At 36.7% G+C, this 19,430-nt stretch overlaps 1 protein-coding gene across 2 annotated transcripts in view; it reads left to right on the top strand.

The window, feature by feature from the left end:
• Positions 1-19,430, top strand: part of pot1 (protection of telomeres 1 homolog) — a 44,975-nt gene that overhangs the window by 22,158 nt on the left and 3,387 nt on the right. The window contains exons 11-18 of one of the 2 annotated variants that reach the window (XM_015605137.3): positions 14,044-14,213; positions 14,395-14,489; positions 14,575-14,598; positions 14,914-14,943; positions 15,135-15,291; positions 17,208-17,401; positions 17,509-17,647; positions 19,265-19,347. In XM_015605137.3, coding sequence (XP_015460623.3) covers positions 14,044-14,213; positions 14,395-14,489; positions 14,575-14,598; positions 14,914-14,943; positions 15,135-15,291; positions 17,208-17,401; positions 17,509-17,647; positions 19,265-19,347 — 892 coding nt within the window. The remainder of the gene's footprint in view (positions 1-14,043; positions 14,214-14,394; positions 14,490-14,574; positions 14,599-14,913; positions 14,944-15,134; positions 15,292-17,207; positions 17,402-17,508; positions 17,648-19,264; positions 19,348-19,430) is intronic. The other variant, XM_015605138.3, reaches the window with a different exon arrangement.

Raw genomic sequence — 19,430 nt, 5'->3', positions numbered from 1 at the left:
AAGATGTAGTTCTCTCCTGCTCAGCTGCATTAATAGACTTGGGAGTATTTTTGCTCTGTCTGCACAAGAAAACTACATGCTTTTTTTTCCTTATTGAAGGTCTTTTGGAAAAATAGAGGAGTTTGAAAGAAGACAGTTCCAAAATACTGACAGCCTTCAGCCTTCAGCTCTCTTCTTTGTATTAATATTTTAAGGGGAACTTTGCTTTGGTGCTTCTTCTTGAGAAAGACTGTTTTAAGATGTGAAACTTTACATTGTTCTCAGTCTCTTTTCCCTTTCGAAGGATTTGCAACTTATAGCTTTTGAGTTGTGTGTGTTTAGAATGTCAATTATTTCTTCTTTTTTATATGTGAAGTATTCACATTCTCATACATGGCCGTGCTGTAAACGGGCATTACATGTTGAATATATACACAATAATTGCTTTAGTGTATGCTTTTATATTGCATCTGGTGTTTCACAGTGTGCAGTTGTTATAATGAACAAAATATGAGTCATGGTGTATATTTATCAGGTGTGTTGAGAACAGAAATTGACCCATACAGATGGTGTAAGGATACACAAAAGATATTGTTCGGTTTGCATCGTGATATATTCATATTATATATATTCGTCATATTTGGACCTCAATGTTGTTACAGGTTGGGTGCAATATAGAAAAAACCATAAGACAACCCTAAGTTTCTTTTTTCCCCATTTAATTTAAACAGACGTATGTGCAGTTCCTTTTTTCCATTTTTGGTCATACAGCAGTTAATATATACTGTATTTTGGTAATTAAGCAGTAACATGTCAATTTGAGCATGATTAGTGTGTTTATTTGCACATCATTCTCGTCTAATCGAGTTGTTATGAGTTGAATTATGATGGTGTCAAAATATATGAATAATTTTTCTTTATTTTCATGTGTTTTTATTATTTTATCTTAAGGTGAGAACAGTGAGAGATAATGAATGAAGACATATAAAGTAAGCATGATGATAAGGTATGGTAGAGACTGAGGGGGTGGACAGGGGGCACATGAGGTTACAGTTACCATAGCAATACCTCTAAACCTCTAAAACTACCAGTTCTGGCAATAGCATGCAAATCCAGTGGCTTACAGCTTAAGTTTTGTCATGCCCTAATAGTGCATACTGCGTGTTCTCTGTTTCACCGCAATTGTGAATTAGTCTGACATTTTGGTATCTAAAGTTTCTTTGTTTGGTTTTGCTGCAGGGCGTTATGCAAACTGCATATTTACTACAAACTTGCCTCAAACTGCATCAAGCAATCCTTAATAGAGTTTATTTGGCTTCTGACACTGTATGACATACTGTTATCTGTATAAATGTCTTTAAAGTGGCTGCAGCAGCTGTTTTGGATGTGGTGCAAACCTTTATCTGTATCAGCCATTAGAATGAACATCGTAGATTTAGACTTTTCCACAAAACTGAACACAACAGCTGCTCTGTAGTTACATTTTGGTTTCAAGCCAAATCTAAACTGCAGCCAATAATTTGGAGGCAGTTTGTCAGATTGGCATCAAAATGATTGAATGGGTGTGTTTGCATTATTGCACAGAAAATTAAACGAAGGCATAAAATTGTCCGTCACAGTTTTATGGGTGACAAATATGAGCTAAAATCATAAACCTGACCAGTCTATCATTTTTAGTGGTACTGTTGTGTAGTTGAGGTTATTAGGCTCAATGTACAGCTTGTTTAGATCTAAACGTTGTATTTTGAAATGCATGGATAAACTTTTAAGCTTGTGCACATCTACACTTAATGAAGGACACAAATTATTGTCTTTAAAGTTATTGCTATTAGTTCTTTTAATTTCTTTATTTGAAGTTCAGCCTGAGACGTTATCAAGCTTTTAGGCTTTGGTCAAAAAGGCACCTGAAAAGGTCCTCGTGTGCGAGTGTTGTACCTGTACACTTTGTCAGTGTAAGACAATTGGGCCATCCATCACCTGCTTGCCACAGTCTTGTTAAAGGGTATCTCTCCAGCCACAAACTATCAACAGTCTGACAGAAGCACAGATAGTCCAATTCTTCAGCTGACCTGAGGCAACAGACAAAACGGATGCTCCAGACTTAGGAGCGAGGTGCTTCTAGTAAGTCTGTGATTCCAACAAGATATGTGTTCATGGCCACTCTCTCCCAATAAAGCACGCTGACACAAAGTGGTAATCTTGCTTTTGTTGGTGTGGCTTTTGAGAATAGCCATTATTTTGAAGGCCATGGCTTCAACATACTGAATAGCTTCTGTGCTGTAGTGGCATCAGGAAATGAACAGACCCAGCGAGCGCATTGTACAGAGTCTTTGTGTTTGGACAGTTGATTTTAGCTCAGCACAGATTCAAGGCTCACATGTGTCCTGGAAAATCTGAAAAGCCTGAACATTTAGAGACTAGTTTGCTAGATACAAAAACTCTGGGACAATACTTGCACCAGATTGCACCAAAACCACTTTTCCCCTTTTTTGGTAGTGAATTCAGATTGTCAAGTACAGTGGTATGAAAAAGTTTGGGCACCCCTGATAAGTTTTATTATTTTCTTTTATAGATCATTTGTTTGGATCTGCAATTTCAATTAAATCGATTGTATAGCAGAAAAACACTGTGATATTTAAAGAGTGAAATGAAGTTAACAGGATTTACAGAAGCTGTGCAATAATTCTACCAAATCTACCTAATTATCTATCCACAGTAGCTGCTGATGCATAGTACTGATACCAATGCCAACTATGACTTAACTACTCAATAAAGTGCCTATAAATTCTGATATTTATAATATTCCATCCTAGTATATTTTTTTGTTTTGTTTAAGGCAGTATTCGGTTTCCCAAATGAGATATAATAAGCTTGAAAGAAGAGCATTTACTAATTGAGGATCAGAATGTTTGTTATGTTTAACATTAGAGAAAAATGTGTATACATTACTAATTATACAGCTTAATATTACCATTTTCATTGAGTGTGAACATGAAAAGAGGATCTGTCAATTCACTGTTTATCACCAAAAATAGTTCAAAACATGTTCCATATGCAAGCTTTCACTGTGTCAATGACACTCTATCAAATTGGCTTTCTTTCTACACAACCAATATTAAACTCTGTACTTAACATTAAGTACAGAGTCTAAATAACATTAGTCTATCCATCTTTAAATAATTTGAGTTTGCATGCAATGCTAGCTTGCTGTTAAATAGTACATCCTTTTACCTTGTGTGAAACTAAATCAAACTGTGAGTCATTTTAATGTGCTCGTTGTACACCCATTCTGCTTCAACAAAGAACAGTTTTGATAACACCGTTTAGCGTTTGGAGAACTTTTGTAAAAGCCGAAAGAAATTCAGTGACCCTTGTTCCTAGACCCATTATCCCCTTTTCTGCTCCACTGACTATATATGAGCACTTTCTAATCCACTCATGCCAGCACACCATATGCTAACACGCCACCATGCCAGTATCACTTCAGTGTGGAAAATTACCTACCGCCCAAATAATAGCTGCTCTGTGGTGTTCCTGTGGGATTCTGACCATTAAAGAAAAATTAAGTATACAGATGGACTACAGTCTGTAATTACAAAACTGCATATTGCATCCAAATGCTCAATGCATAATGGGTATAGAAACAAGAAGGTGGTCTTAATGTTGTGCTTGATCTGTGTTTGTAAAGGTCCTTGACCAGTTTTAAAGTTTCTTCAAAGTACACCAATTTTTCCTGATTTTTTTGTTTATTGTTCGCAGAGGAATAGTAACTCTGTCAAATTACATTTCAATATTTTTGTTTCCATTTGATTTATTAGAAATTTAAAAATTAGATTGGTGAAAAAAGGCTCAGGGAACAAAATCTCATCTTTTTTTTTCCTGTGGTCTCCTGCCCATGGGATGTGTTTCCCCTAACACTACTCCTATTACAAACCATTTACAATCCCTGATACACATTAGAAACCTGAGCCGAATCATGCCTTTTTTACTTAATGCCGACTGATTGATTTTTCTTCTTTAGTTTTTTTCACTAAAGAATAGGAATATTTCCTTGCCATTATCAGTATCTTTGACTCTATCATCTGTAATATTGTGTGAAATTGCTGAGGCTTTAGCACTGGGGAGCTGAATAGAGGCCATTAGGATTAAGTGGACTGAGAGAGATAGCTTTATGCTATTGAAGAAAGGGCCAAATCGATACGGCTGTGAACGGTCCTCACGCTAAGGGTCTTGGATGTGCGCGAACACACACGCACCTCTGACTCAGCGTGTCAGACCACTGGGTCACATAGTCATATGTGCCAACGCTCAGCTAAAAGATGCTTCAGTTAAACACTGGTGATAACAATATAGGACTTCTGATCTCACATTAGTTTTCTCTACCTCAGTTCATTTTCACTAGATTTCTACTGCCTGGTTTGATTAAAGATACAGGTTGATATCAGAGTCATACTGTTACTGGATGATGATGTTTGCTTTGGTAGCTATTTTACCAATATTTCACTGATAACTGTAATTAGAATTGTATCTGAAATGTGTACATGTGTGTTCTTTTCAGAAAACTTTTCTTGGTGTTGTGTGGACAGTTCTTTTGTCTTCATGATGTATTTGTAGCCAAGAATAGTGATTGAGCAGTGACTGAACTTTTCTGCCAAATTATATTTTATCATATTGACCATGTATTGAACTATAAAATATAAAATAATTAAAGAGGCGAACACCTCATTTTAAAATAGTCAAATATATAATTTACTGAGTTATCTGTTTGGTGTGGAATTAAAATAAAACTGTTTGTTTTGCCGCTACAGAGTACTAGCTACAGAGCTTTTATTCGCTTTTATTTTATTGGCTGACAAAAACACTGCAAATATTCCTGTGACTGGATAGTTTTTCTGTGATTTTAATACTTTCTTGAGTTTTGCTGTGGAACAAGATATATAGGATGGTAGTTAGCTGAAGTAGCTGAACTTTGTTTTAAAGGAAGTGAAATTTGGAGAGAAAAGATGGTAAAAGCTGAATATCTTGTGAAGCCATTAGGCCAGAACAAGCAGTCGTCTGAGCTTTAGTTTTAGCTTTGCTGCATACCAATTTGATTGACTGAGCTTCTATCTGCAGAAATTATTTGGATAAAAGCTATGGTCATGAGACCTGGTTCATGCAAAAACCCCTTATTCCCAGGGCCTGCTGGTGATGCTCTGCTCTCAAGCATCAACAACACTGTATATATAGATAGTATGGTGTTTTTTACAGCTTCTCTGGATTTGATTGGGGCTTTTGCTAGAATGCCAAATTCTCTTTTGAAGAAGGACACAACAGTGTTTGAGATTCACGGCAATGTATATGTGTATCAAAATTTCTTGAAAATAGGCCAGTTTGTAAAAATATGTATTTTTGGGTTCAAAATGATTTTGTTCTCCAATGAACTGCAAAAATCTAAATCTAGAATTTGTATTTGAGTCGGTTCCTTCTCAGGTCTATGAATAAATTAAGCTTGTCGGCCTTTCAACCCATTCTACTGTAGCAAAATGCCACAAATGATGATGAATGTGAGACCCTCAGCAGACATTAAGGGTCATATGAGTAATACAAATGTCAATACACTTTTTAACACACAATTTTACAAGAGGTGAATAGAATCAGGATGTATGTCAATGGTGGTAAATTTGTTAATTCATTATATGCACCGAGAGATATATATCCGTGTGGCTATTTAATGGTTGGAGCAGGGCCCAACAATGTCTCCCTGCCTTGATTCACATCTGACCATCAATTATTCATGCTGGGAAAGAAAGAGAGCACCTGTGCTGTCTGAACACACATACGCTCTCTGTCTGTGATCTCCTCAGACAGCAAGCACATGACACTTGTCCACCCGGCATATGTATGCTTGTTTAAGTCTGGGTGTGTGGGTCTGTGTGTGGGTATTGTTCATTTGTTTATGGGAAGGAAAAATAAATTGCTGTTTGAAATGCAGGATCATGGCAGGGATTTGCAGCAGATTTAATGTAGCAATGAGAAAGTCTTCAAATACTGTGAAAGGCTGGTGATCTAAAGCACAGAAAACAGTGACACATGATCAATAGTCTGATCAGCTGCTGACTAATGGAGGTGAGAGATTACAGCCTCAAATTACGCTGGGTTGGCATAAATGAATAAAATGCCTTCCAGACAGTAACATTAGTCTTAGAAGGTGCCATTTAAACACAGGATTCTTAACCCTTGTGTCTGACTTGTATTTGCATAAAATGTTGACTAACGTTAAACCACATTTTTATTTTCTTGTGCTTAAAGATTGTCCTATTGTTTCTCCTCACATAGAAAATCCTAGAACAAAAGCCTGTTCTAGCAAAGAAAATGGTTGTATCTCCAAACACAACAAAACTAAAACTAAAGCAGCTGTCGGAGGCCGTCATGCTTTTATTGAATGAGACTAGTGCGCAAGTGTGGTGCAGCATTTCAGGAAATGCCGGTTGTCAGGCAGTTTTTAGGTGGTCCGTCTGGAAAATGTTTGCTGACATAACAGCACTTTTTAGAGGCAGAGAGATGAACACAGAGGATTGCTGCAGAGTTGCAGACATTCTGCTTTGCATTTGTACAGGCAGGAAGTCTTACTGAAGCTTAGGAGATGCTGACCACAAAAGCCTAATCTTTCTATTGTTGGTGAGTGCAGGAGGATGTCACCTGCACTAGAGCATTGTAACATAACACTTGTATAAAAGTGCAGCGATGCTGATATCATAGAAAAACACAAGAAATATGATAATAGGTAAATCAAAACCTTCTCTAAGACAAACCTAAAACTAAGTTACATAGAATGATTATTTTAAATAAAAATATGTAAAACAGAAAAAATAAACATTATATTAAATTGCAGGCTGAATGGAGGTGGTAAACAATTTAAAGAACTTAACGTTTAAAACTTTGATTAGCACCAACACCAGCGAGCGCCGTTATCCAGTAGTGAATTCCAACACGCTGGTGCACTGTATCTAAAAGCTGATTTTCCTAGTTTAGCAAAACTCTCTGAACCTGACAGGAAATCCAGTCACTAGAGCAGGTCTGATAATTGCCATTATTTACAGAGATCATTGATGTGATTATAGGATGGCACACGGCCAGAAAACACCTTATGAATAAACAGAAAGCAATGGGCTTCCCACAGCAGAGCCAGAGAGGAGCAGACAGCTTTCTCCTACAGACGGCAATGATGAGTGCTGAACAGTTTCCAGTAATAATTCTCAAAGCTGAGAGACAATGCAGTGATCTGAGGCTAATCGCAGAGTTATAACCATAATCTTAATGATCCAGTATATGTACAGTTGTCTAAACATTCATTTTTCTAATGTGCTTTTAGATGTACAGACTTCAAAACCTTGAGCTTTTGTATACTGTTACTTACAAGCTTTAAGTTGTGATGTTATAAATGAAAATGATCATTTGACCAAATGTCATGATACTAAGATTCAGAGACTGTAAATGCTGGATGGTGCCAGAGTGGTGATATTCAAGCCATAAAGCTGTAATCTGTAAAAAGAAATAATAATAAATAACATTAGAGGGATAATTTGCATATAACACATTTGAGTTCTTTGGCCAGTCTGAATTTTGATGTACATTCACAGTGATAAAATATGCATATGAGTATTATTTAATTCATAAAGTACTTTTCGTATTAGATTTAATTATTAATATTGCTTAATTCAAATCAATTACTCAGTTCTTTAAACCCTGCACTGATTTTGGCTTATTTTTAATTTGATAACTTATTGTTTAGTTACTTCTAATTATTCCCTAGTTAAATAATTTAACAAATAACTTCTGAAAGAGATATTTATCCTTAGATATTTGTCTTTACTCCTCTTGTACTAGATGAGGCATATTTCACTGTTCCAAAATTCTTTATTAACTCTTTATTCACCTAGCGGTGTAACAGAATTCTGTGAATAAAGACCAATAAATTATGTAACATTCACTGCCCACATACACTTAAATGCCAAAACTTGAGGAGGAGATAGTAATATATATCTCAGGGGATGGTTTGGGAATACCTACACTTGCATAAGTTGTGAGCTGTTGTCTTGTGAGTAAACACTGGACAACAAGCGGTTGAACATTGGCCATTGAGCTGATAGTGGGTGCCAAGTGGATGGGATATTCCATTTCTGAAGTTTGCAGGCATTTAACATTCCTGAATTCACAGTGTTGTGTGTGTTTCAGAAATACATCGTAGAAAACATTATCACCCACAGTAGCACAGGGAATGGTAATGAATGTGCCCGGTAGCGTCTGGCTAGAATTGACGAAACAAACTGATTAGCATCTCTGGCGGGAAACCCGTTCACATACAATGCAGAAGGCCCCCCCCACATAGCCTGCATGTCATTTGCTTCCACTGGATACTGAAAAAGATATAATACAGGAACTAGTTTCCTGTCCCAAGACGTTTAGTACGTCAGTGTAGTTCTGTGCAAACTTTTTGGTTGTGAGATTGTACACCCCTTGTACACTACCATGGGGCAGTGATTTGAACACCTGTAAATGGTGCAAGTTTGCTGTGTTCCATTCTGTCTGTATCTTTTGACTTTTCATAGAATGTGCACAAGGCTCTGTCCATATCTCATGTCAAGTCAAGTCAAGAGGCCTATATTGTCATTACTTCTGAGTACAGTTACACATGCACATACCTGTGTTCCTCCGGAACCATAGTGCAAAATGAAACAACAATACAATAGAGAACACGAAGTGCAAAAGTGCAACATAATAAAACTATAACACTACAATAAATACTGCAGACAAGACAATTTAACAGACAGGACAATGCGGTATCAATACGTTACAATGAAATGTGCATAGTGAGGATAAGGTACAGAGATGTGTAACATACTGCAACATATAGAACATACATGATCACAGCAGTTACTGAGTTAGAGTTTATAGTTTATTGGCAGGAAGCAACAAATATTTTGGTCTCTCTGTGTGTGATGGGTGGGTGTACGTGTAATCTCTGTGTTGAGCATAATTGAGCCGCACTGAGAACTTTAAAAGTGCACCTGTAGTTTATTAAAAACATTGTTTATACACATAGTACCTTGAGGAAGTTCTTCATAGAAATGCGTTAATAATAGAAATTTTCACCAACAGCTGGAATTCATGCATTTCATTTCATTCAATCTGTTCTCCTATCCTAATTATTTGTTTAAGCTAGTCAGTCAATTTATAGAGATTTAATTTCAAGATGGTGGGTCCCAAAAAAATGCCTCAATGTACTGTGTCTATCATTGTAAGCCTCTTGGAAGCATCGACTAAAAACGCTGTATTTCAGAACGCTTGGGGTACAGAGAGGTAGTCTAGTCAACAACAATTTGTACTCATTATCATGTTTTACTACACCCCAAGTACATTTCACACCAGATTTCTCCTTTAAAAGTGAATGCCGAAAGCTAAATCCTTATGCAAATTAATATTTTTACCTCTTCTTTTAATACTTGTGGTTTTAAAACATACATGCATCTAGACAATGCATGATTCAGAATGTGTATCACACAAGAACACCAATATCTGAGAAAGTTTCCATCTCAGCCAGTGCTGATAGAGTTTGTAACCTCAACATTATTGCTGTTGGTTACTTTCCCAAGCTGAAGTTGTCCGTGTGTGCTTGCTTTATTGTAATGTGTGTGTTTGGGGAATTGGTTTGACTTTGAGAAAGGCACCTTGTTTACTGAACGTGACTCCCAGGCTCCTTCATTTTTCCATACGAATGAGGATCCAGTCAATACTTGTGTTATCCTGTCTCATATACCTGTAAATCTTTGGTTAATGGAGTTTTCCAGGCTGGCTGATGCAGCCTTTATAAGAGAGCACTGCCTCGCTCTACCTGCTTTTTATGACTTTCACCAGCGGGGTTTTCACAATCGTTAGTTCACACCTGTGCTCGACAAAAATCAATGTGCAGCACCTGCGTAATCATGCAAACTGTGCAAACACACAGTGGGTAGTTTACAAAGGATTAGACATGCTTTCTTAGATATACGCTGAGCCTGTGAATCCCTGTCACCCTGAATTGATTTCACCAGTTCTGTCCAGTTTAGTTAATAAAGAAGGGGGTGATCAACCCTTTATTCCCAGAGCTTCTGACTTTTCAGCGACATAATCCTCAATTAACTGTAAATGATGTAGCTAGTTGAAAATGACAGTTATTTACTTGTACGTCAGTGTATTTTCTGTATTGTCTAATGAATAATTGATACATTTACATGAATGTTTACATTATTTCTAGTCTTATTTTAAAAATATAAAACACATTTTATATATATTTATCAATTAAAGCAGATTAATTTTTCTTATTTTAGTTATTTTAGTCTTTTCTCACCAATTAAACAGATTTCACTCTTCTTTCTTTTTGTTTTATAATCAATTAAACTTATGTCTTTGTAAATCAGTGCTTTAAAAAATATCTGTTTTATTTAACTCATTTAAATTTAACTTTTAACTTTTTTTTGTGTGCTATGTATCTGTAGATCTGTCATTTACATCGTTCTTTCTGCCATCAGTGCTTTTAAAATCAGAAATTGAGCTCAGAAAGTTTGATTATGCACCACAACCAAAGTATGAGTCAGATCTTCTGTTTAAATATAGAAAAGTTTAATTTTATATGCAAGAGACTCAGTGTAAAATGTAAGTGATCATTTAAATAAAATGTAAGTGATCATTTAAAAGTGTTTACTTTGCTAGAGTTCACAGAGTTCAAGGCGATTTTGAGAAGTGAGACACGCATTAAGGCTGATAGCAGGTGCTGACCTCCTCTCAGAAACACAGAGGCGATAGCAGGGCAGAGGTCACAAATTGCTCATCATTGATAGAGGCTCACATGAGTTTTGCTTATCAACAGAGGAGACATATAGCTGGGGAAAAAAAAGTAATTGCTGTTGTTTTGTCCACTCCATATACATGAGAATATCAGAATCGTCTTTGCCCTTACCCTGATATAAGCTATCTGATGTTTTCCCTGAAGGTGGAACATTGAACAGAGGACAGGGCTGCATCTTTTCATTTCAGTATTCAGTGAATAATAACATCCTGGTAGCTTCTCTGAAAGCACAAATCCTGTCAGGTAAAGAAGGACAGGGCTTGTATTTCAGCATAAGATTTCAGGTATGCTGCAGAATTGGGTATTCCTGTATGTCTGACACTTGTAATGTGAGATTTTCTCCTGGACATTTGTTGCTGAGCCTTCTCCTAAGCAGGCACAACCGGATAAATCAGTCTGCTCTTCTTGGTGTCAGGTTGAATTTTGTCCTGTAAGGCAAGTATAGAACAAACAAAGTGCTGATATTGAATCACACAGCCAGTCCTATTAAGCAGGATGGAGAGAAGATGGCGGGATGGAGGATGACTTGAACCCTACAGGCAGGGATGACGAGTTAATGTAGTGCTTTTGGGAGAGAGGATCTTGGGCCTGGAAAACAGAACGTTCGCAGCTCAGGCTATGAATTTATTAGTTTCTTACAGCCTTGTTTTTATTGCTATTACTGCTTATGCCCAAGCTGTTGAGATTCCTCCTATGAGCCAAAGGGGGAAGCGTTGTTTATAAATCGTTGTTTACCGGTAGGCTGGGAGAGAGGAGGCCCAACTATTTTAATAAATGATGATACAGGCTGCAGTGATTACAAGCTGCACAGCTAGGATTTAGAGCTGTGTACTATTGCTGCTGGTCCTGTCGTTGTCCAGATGCGGGCGAATAAGACTGACAGTCGAAATCCAGTGAGCTTGTCTCTCTCACTGCAACATGTCACTCAGAGTAAGTAGGGCTGGTACACCTGCCTCTCTTCAGCTCATATCATGACCCCTAATGCCAAAAGTGAAGGAGCCTGTTACTCCAAAGCCACACACCTGTGATGTGTACAGAATGCTGTGCTCATTAAAACTGTTATTTGCTACATTTTAGGGAAAAGAAATTATTGATATGTCGGAGTATTGCAATATTTTGTCTTGCAGTACTGTATCAATAAAGAATAAAACAGCATTGATTATGAATTATTAGTGTACATGTGAAGATGAGTAGCAGACAGGGGTTCACTTTGTGTTGTTTAAACCCTGACCACTAGATAGCAGTATTGATTGTACTCTTGTCAGATCCCTCAGTAATGACTGGATAAAACAGTTAACTACTCAGATTTGATAAATATGATGCTAAATGTAAAATTTTTAAAACGATTGCCATATATTTCTGTGCCATCAGTACAGCAGTATATAGATATATGAGATGTAGTATATATATTTTTTTCTCTATCATGATATGTATTGCATCGCAAAGTTCTTGGCAATGCACAGCCCTATTACACACTGTAATAGAGAGATATTTAGTGTAAAGGAATCTATTATATGTCAACCAATGGTTGAGATGGTCTTACTTTGGTTTATTCTTCCTAAAGAAAGTACTGGCATTAAGATTCACAAATTAAATACATTTGCATAGTAAAGAGACTTCTAATTCATTCTCAACCTTATCAGGGTCAGTCTGCCCGAAGCATTTTCATAATGCCCAGTGAATGAAACACCAATCATCTGAATTCAGTGGCTCTTTTGCCTGATTAGCCCATGCAGGTGCGAGTACAGGGCATCCACTGTGCCCACTGATCCTCTGGTTTTAGAGAGAGAACAAGCTTGTAGGCTCTGGCTGCTGCTTAGTAGCTTTTTAAACCACTTGGGTATCATCATTATAACCGCCTGCCATAGGAAAACTCCCAGCACATTAAAGGCAACCTATACATTTATTATAAGCAACATTCTGAAGATAATGAAGAATGTGTGGGATTTTCCCACCACAGAGGAGTCCGTGTGGTGAAGTAGAGCACTACCCCCTGCTGGCTGCTATGGTCAGGATTTCTGTTTTAACAATTTAGATTTAAGATTTGCATTTCTGCATTTTTTTATATTGATAAAATCATTAGTTTACTTTTATTATTAATAATAATTGTTATAATTTAATTTCGTATGAAGTCACTGTGAGAGCAACATTAGCAGAGATTGTTTTTTTCCCTCACTGTCCATCTAATACAAATGTGTGCTTCAGATTTTATACCAGATTGCCCCCTACTGGAGGAAAGCTGCATGACCTGCTGTTGGGCTGTTGGGCTTGGCAAATTTAGATTTTTTGTACTGCATGAAGATAGTCCCCAGTATAGATTATAGATGTGTTCAGCAGAAAGTGAACTGTGCTGTCTAAAATGATCCTCATCCTTTTTTGGTAAAATTATTATTGTATTGAGTGTGTTTACTCAATGACACTTAATCTTAATTGAAGCAGAATATATTAAATGAAAAAGCATCAATAAACAATGTATTTTAGAATTCTACATACAGTAAGCGATTATTTTGTCAAACAGTGCAGTTCATTGATGGTTTGCAAAGCAATTCATCAAATTAATCACAAATTAAGTTTGTAATTACTCACAATAATCATACATTTTCTTACTTCACGCTAAGCTTTTGATAATGTGTATTTAAATGTAAAAAAAAAGAATTAGTGTTAGAAACACTTGAATTTGTATTATGTGTGCCAAATTCCTTATTAATAATTTACTAAATAACTTCTACTGACTAAATCTTGTATAAAATCATGATTACATTTTTTTTAAATGCTGGTACCTAACTGTATTTTTGGGAAGGTATAAGTAATAATACTGTAGTTGGTGGTTTAAACCTGGCAGACTGGATGTTTTTGTTGTTTACTGTATTATAATACCTCAGGGTAGTTTTGATGCATTTTATACTATAATATTGTAATATACTGAGTTTAACAGAGTTTTAATGGAGACAAACGCAATTTTAGCTCCATATTTCACTTTCAACAATGTAAAAACAGAAAACGTGCCATCAGCTGTGTGTGTGTGTGGCAGAGAGACATAGAGAGAGCATATATTTTAGCATAAACAAAAAAAGATAATCTACTTTCTGAACTCATCAGTAAGCATTGCTGTGTAAAATCATTGAATACTAAATTTGCGCTAAAAATTAAAGCATTAACGTTTCCAGAGAAATTACAGTTCCTGCATCTTGTTTCAGCCTGGCATGTTCCTGAGACTATACAACCTCCACGCAGTACCTCAGACACCTCCTGGCCAGCCCCCTGATGTGCCCCAACACCTCGTTTTCCACCTGCATGGCGGCACTTCATACGGCAGGGGCCTGCGCAGCATCCCATCAGACAGTCCTGATCTACAGTCCCTCAAGAGGTAAACCAGGCACTGGTCTGATTAGTTCATCATTATATCATTGAGAAGACTGTGTGTGGTCTGTGTTTGTAATTAGAATTAGTTAGACAAGAGATTTCTTTGGAAGGTTTGCATCAGGATCAGTTTAGATATTTATTATAAAGAATCTTTTAAGTATTAATACTTATTTTCACACATGCAGAGTGTTGGAGAGCCATGCAGAAAAACAGGCTGCTGAAGCAGAGGTGAATGATGGCACTCTTCTAGATGTGTGGTACACTCCTCCAGAGACAGTGGGTAAGCGTCTGCCTCAGAGCATAACCCTCTTTGAGTCCTTGACACAAAGACAATCTCTGTCAACTTTTATATTGTTATTTCACAGTGGAACATACAACTAAAGACCCTGGTGAGATTTATTTTTTTATTATTTTATTTTTTTTAGTATTTTTGATGAATGTATTGCATGCCTGATGTACCGTGTCTATTAGAATTAGTGACCCTGTTAGATGCAAAGCAAATCATGGACTTATCTTTTCACTGATATGTTCACAAACACACACTCATTGGTGTTTAGCAGGCTGAAGATTCTCCATTTGGGGGCACTTTTAGTAGATAGGATTGGGTTTGTTGCTTCTTGTCAGTGACACTGCATGCTTCTGTTAGTGTAGACTTACAGTGTAAAGCATACAGCAATAAATACAGTCTTTACATTGCGTTTCAGGTGAAGCAGATACCGAAGACTTTTACACAGGTGAGAAATAAATGTCTGATATTTTTCATTAATTTTTTTATTTATTTTTTTTTTTTTTTAGGAAAATCTTTTCTTCTTTTTCTGCCTATTCCGTAAAACCATTCATTTCTGGTTTCACATAATGTCACATAATATTGTAGGTCCTATATCTAATATGAAATACCCGTTCACTTCTCTTTGTGTTTATCCAGTTCAGACATGTGACCACAGTCTGCAGCAGGTGTCACTTGCACATGTGAAGACTTCCATACCACCTGTGGTTTGTCACGTTCAAGCCAGAGTGAAGTCTTATCAACCACAGAAACTGTACCAGTGTCTCAAACTCTTCTGTCCGCAGTGTAAAACAGTGTAAGTGTTACACTGCACTACATGCAGTAATGTAACTATATATATATGAGAGGACATTCACTGATCTGTTCCAATGAAGCAGGAGTAAAGGATTTTCTGTATAGTCAGTTTTCCCCCATTTAGAGCTTAGATTAGGCCCGACCCTACCTGAGCCTGTGCACCTTCTGTCCGAACCTGACCCAACCCGCCTAATAAACTGTTGTTTTGAGCCAGAGCCAGGGTTAAAACCCACATTGTTTTAGAAAGTGTATGTAGAGTATTAAAACTGACCTTTTTAACTACAATTCTGAGTTGTTGGTGCCTGAACTTCCTGATTCCTCTGCCAAGAGTTTCCATTATCTTGCCTGGCAGCCGTGTCTGCACCCTCAAATAGTTTGTGGTGCAGCAATTGACCGACGTGCAGTGATTTTAATTTTAGCCGCCCAGAAGGCTGGGACTGTGGACAAGTGGAGGAGCTTGTATCTGTGCACTGCACAGGCCAGTGCTCTGTAATTTATAATAATATATTTACTTTTTCACAATCACTTGTGATTTTGTTACTTTGCTATATTGTGATTTTATATAAAATAAAAAATAGGATTCCGGTTTGGCATTGGGCAGAGAATCTAAACTCTACCCCAATTACAGCATTTGTAACTGTTAGTCTCTCTGAAACAATGTAATAGTTTGGAAGAATGTAATCCTCATTGTCCACAAACTTCTATGCATCCTTCACATTGGCATGGATGTTAAGCAATACATCCTCTAGGGTGCAGTTCTAAGTCGAAAGTCACTGACAACAACATGGCAACATTGGAGGAGGTTCTGATATTAAAATAAGAAGATTAACATGTTTTGCTTAAGCTTTTAGAAACACTGCCCCACCATTTAATACATATCCATAAGCTTTCAGAGAACTTGCACAAATACAAACAAAATAAAGTATAGACAGAAAAAGACCATTTATAAGTAAGAATCTAGGGATGTCCAAACTTATATTTCCATTAAACATAAGCGTATTCTTATTCTTTCTTCAGGTCATTTATCCCATTGTGTTCTATTCACACTATAATAACAAATACACAAGTAGCATCATTGTGCAGAGTCAACTGTGTGCTAAGGCATGTTTTCTAAGAGTTTAGTAAGCAGGTTAAATGTACGCAGTATTAAACCTTTAGTGGTATAAGTAACAACATTATTAAAGCTGAGAAAAATACAGTCCTTTGCATATTCTTGAGCAACATGAAATATGAAAGTAACACATTCAGGTCACATTTTATTTTTTATTTTTTTAATATTTATTCTTTATTTAACCAGGCAAATCATTCAGAACACTTTCTTATTGCCAATGGCAGCCTTGCAGGAGGCAAAAACGTCTATTAAAAAACTCAAACACACAAGTACAACACACAAGGACAGAAACATCAGACAATATCATACCTGTCACAACAACACTTCTCATTCACAATTTCTGTGATTGAATAAAAATGATTGATTGTAATTGTAATATAAAACTTCCAAAACATATCAGTTCACAGTATGCTAGACTATTCAAATACTAAGAAATGAAGTGATTCTACTGCAGCATTTTGAAGTTATTGTGAACTATATATATATACATTTATATATTAAATGTTTTTAGTCTGTAACTACAGAAAATGTCTAAATCTGCCCAAATTATCCTTAAATTAAGCTATAGGATTGAGTAGGGCAAGTCTGGATCCACCAGAGGTCCTATAAAGTTCAAGAGGTTATTATAGTTGACACAGATCCATTAAACTCTGCATTGAGCAGCTCTGATCTTGTGCATGGGATTAGTAGATAATCACATTATTGTAATGAGTTCCCAGACGCCCCCAGTGTAAAGCCTGTTTTGTAGAAACACTGCAGTTCTACCCATCACAGAAGATAATGTGTATAAGTTGACTCTGCTACAGAAAAGATGTCCCTGATGATGAGTCCATAGCTCAGGTGTTCGAGGAGGCTCTGAGAAGCAGTAACCAGCCCTGCAGTGAGCACTGGGCGGTCACCTCCTCAGCAGACTCCCACCAGCTGGACCGAACCGTCACCATGCACATGTCCTGTGACATGGTGCTGGACAACACTCACTTACAGATGATCTTTCTTCAGGGTAAGCCTGATGCGCACACACTGCAGCACTTTACAGTTCAATTTACACAGAAGCCTTTTACAAGACTGCTGCTGATTTACAAGACTGGTGGGCTTTTTTTTTTATAGGTGTGACCCTGGATGAGATGTGCATAATATCTGGTTCTCATAAGAACCTGGTCCCTGTGTGTTCAGGAGAGGACAGGAGAATGAGACTTCTGGATCTCTCTGCCCCATTCCTCTTCTGTGGAGACAAGAGATATTATGGGTATGAAAAATATCTCCGAGCGCTGGCAAGAAAGCATTGGTATATCATCTCTGTCCAGTGAAAAACAAGTATCTCCAAAACAACAACTTTACAGGAGAGATAAACCCTTCTTAACTTTCAATAAAAGTTCATATAAAAATAATTTATTTTAGGTAATTTTGAAGAGTTAATATTGGTCAATTCATCAAGAAAATTTGACATAGTGTAAGTGACAGTTTGTCACTTCAAATTATGTTACTTAGGAGATACTTTTGGACAGCAATGAAGTGCACTGTATATCCAAACGTTTGTGGACACCTTTCCTAACGAATGCATTCAGCCACGTTAAGGGTATATCCATTGCAGACACAGATGTGCAAGTGCCCAAGCATACAGCCCTTATGTCCCATGGAAGCTGACCTGTGACCTGTAGGATGTGTGTGTGTGGGGCCTGCTGCACTGAATTTAAATGTGATTTCTACCAGAGTCACTTTGACATGTCTGTTCACATGAATAATTGTAGCAGGTCACAATCAATACCAGCCACTGCACTGTTCACTGTGGGTGGTACAGCCTTCTATGACTAGTACTTTATACATTTCTGCAGTGTCATAGAGACCCATACTTGAGTAAACAGTACAAGTGGACTATCAAAAACAGATTGAGTAGAAGGTTAAGTGTTCTTCATGCAACACATTTAAAAAGTGGAAGCACTGAAGTATTCAAAAATGTTTGCACTTGTAAGTATTGAAAGTAGTTTATTCTAAAAATTTCAACTCAAGTACTTAAAAGTAAAAGTACAGTATTGTTTAATGTATTTATAACAAAAAGCAGAAAAGGAGCAGTTCGGTACTTTTGTAAGATCAGCTTGGTCGCTTGAATTACCCTTGAATTAGCCTGGTAATAGTGCACATTGCATCTACCACTCTGGCTTTAGTGATAATGTGGATTTGGAATGATTTGTAACATTTTTAAGGAGTACTGACTAATAATGAAGCACATAAAATGTACTGGAGTAAAAGTATTAAATTAATCAAAAATATATAGTGTAGTAAAAGTAGATATAGGAGAAAAAATAATACTCCAGTAGACACAGTATTTTAGTACCGGTACTTAAGAACAGTAGTGAAGAAGATCTACTGTATTAGTATCTCTGGAACACTGTTTACTTTTTTATGGTTATTGTTTTTTACTGTGAATAAAGTACTAATATTCTTAAACATGTTAAGCTGACGTTGCATGCATGACATGGACAAATATTTGTAGTGAGATTTATAATGCTAAATATAATTTAAATATCAGGTCGTGCATTAGGCTTCAAATAACAATCATGAACATTGATGAGTGTTTTAAAAAACAGGGACAAAATATGCCCATGTTCAGCAGTACTGCAAAAAGTATGATATGTCTTATCTTGGTGATCCTTAAATGAAACAATTTGACCAAAATGATTGTAGCTTTGATCTTCACAACACCTACAGATGCTTATCTGGGACTGGGGATTTTTGAGGTTAGAATACCAGTATTAGTATTAGTATTGCCGGTCTAGTATACTGACTGCAAATGATAGTTATGAGTTGAATAATTAGTATTTAATTGTGATCATTATTACTAGTGTTTGTATGCTGTGTGTTTCAGGTGTGAACATTGCTCTCAGTCCTCGTTTGTGGATCCTGTTGTTTCTGGTGTAGACGTATGGGACGAGCAGAATGTAGCTAAAGGTAGATCTTCTTCTAAAATGTATACAATATAGATAAGGATCTTCAGCTTTGTGAATGCTGTAGTATAAATTTTCTTATTTGCC

This window comes from Astyanax mexicanus, chromosome 2, assembly GCF_023375975.1.
Source record: "Astyanax mexicanus isolate ESR-SI-001 chromosome 2, AstMex3_surface, whole genome shotgun sequence".
Classification (NCBI taxonomy): Eukaryota; Metazoa; Chordata; class Actinopteri; order Characiformes; family Acestrorhamphidae; genus Astyanax; species Astyanax mexicanus.
Note: the sequence above shows the minus strand (reverse complement) of the source record. Positions and strands in the feature narration are given on the sequence as shown.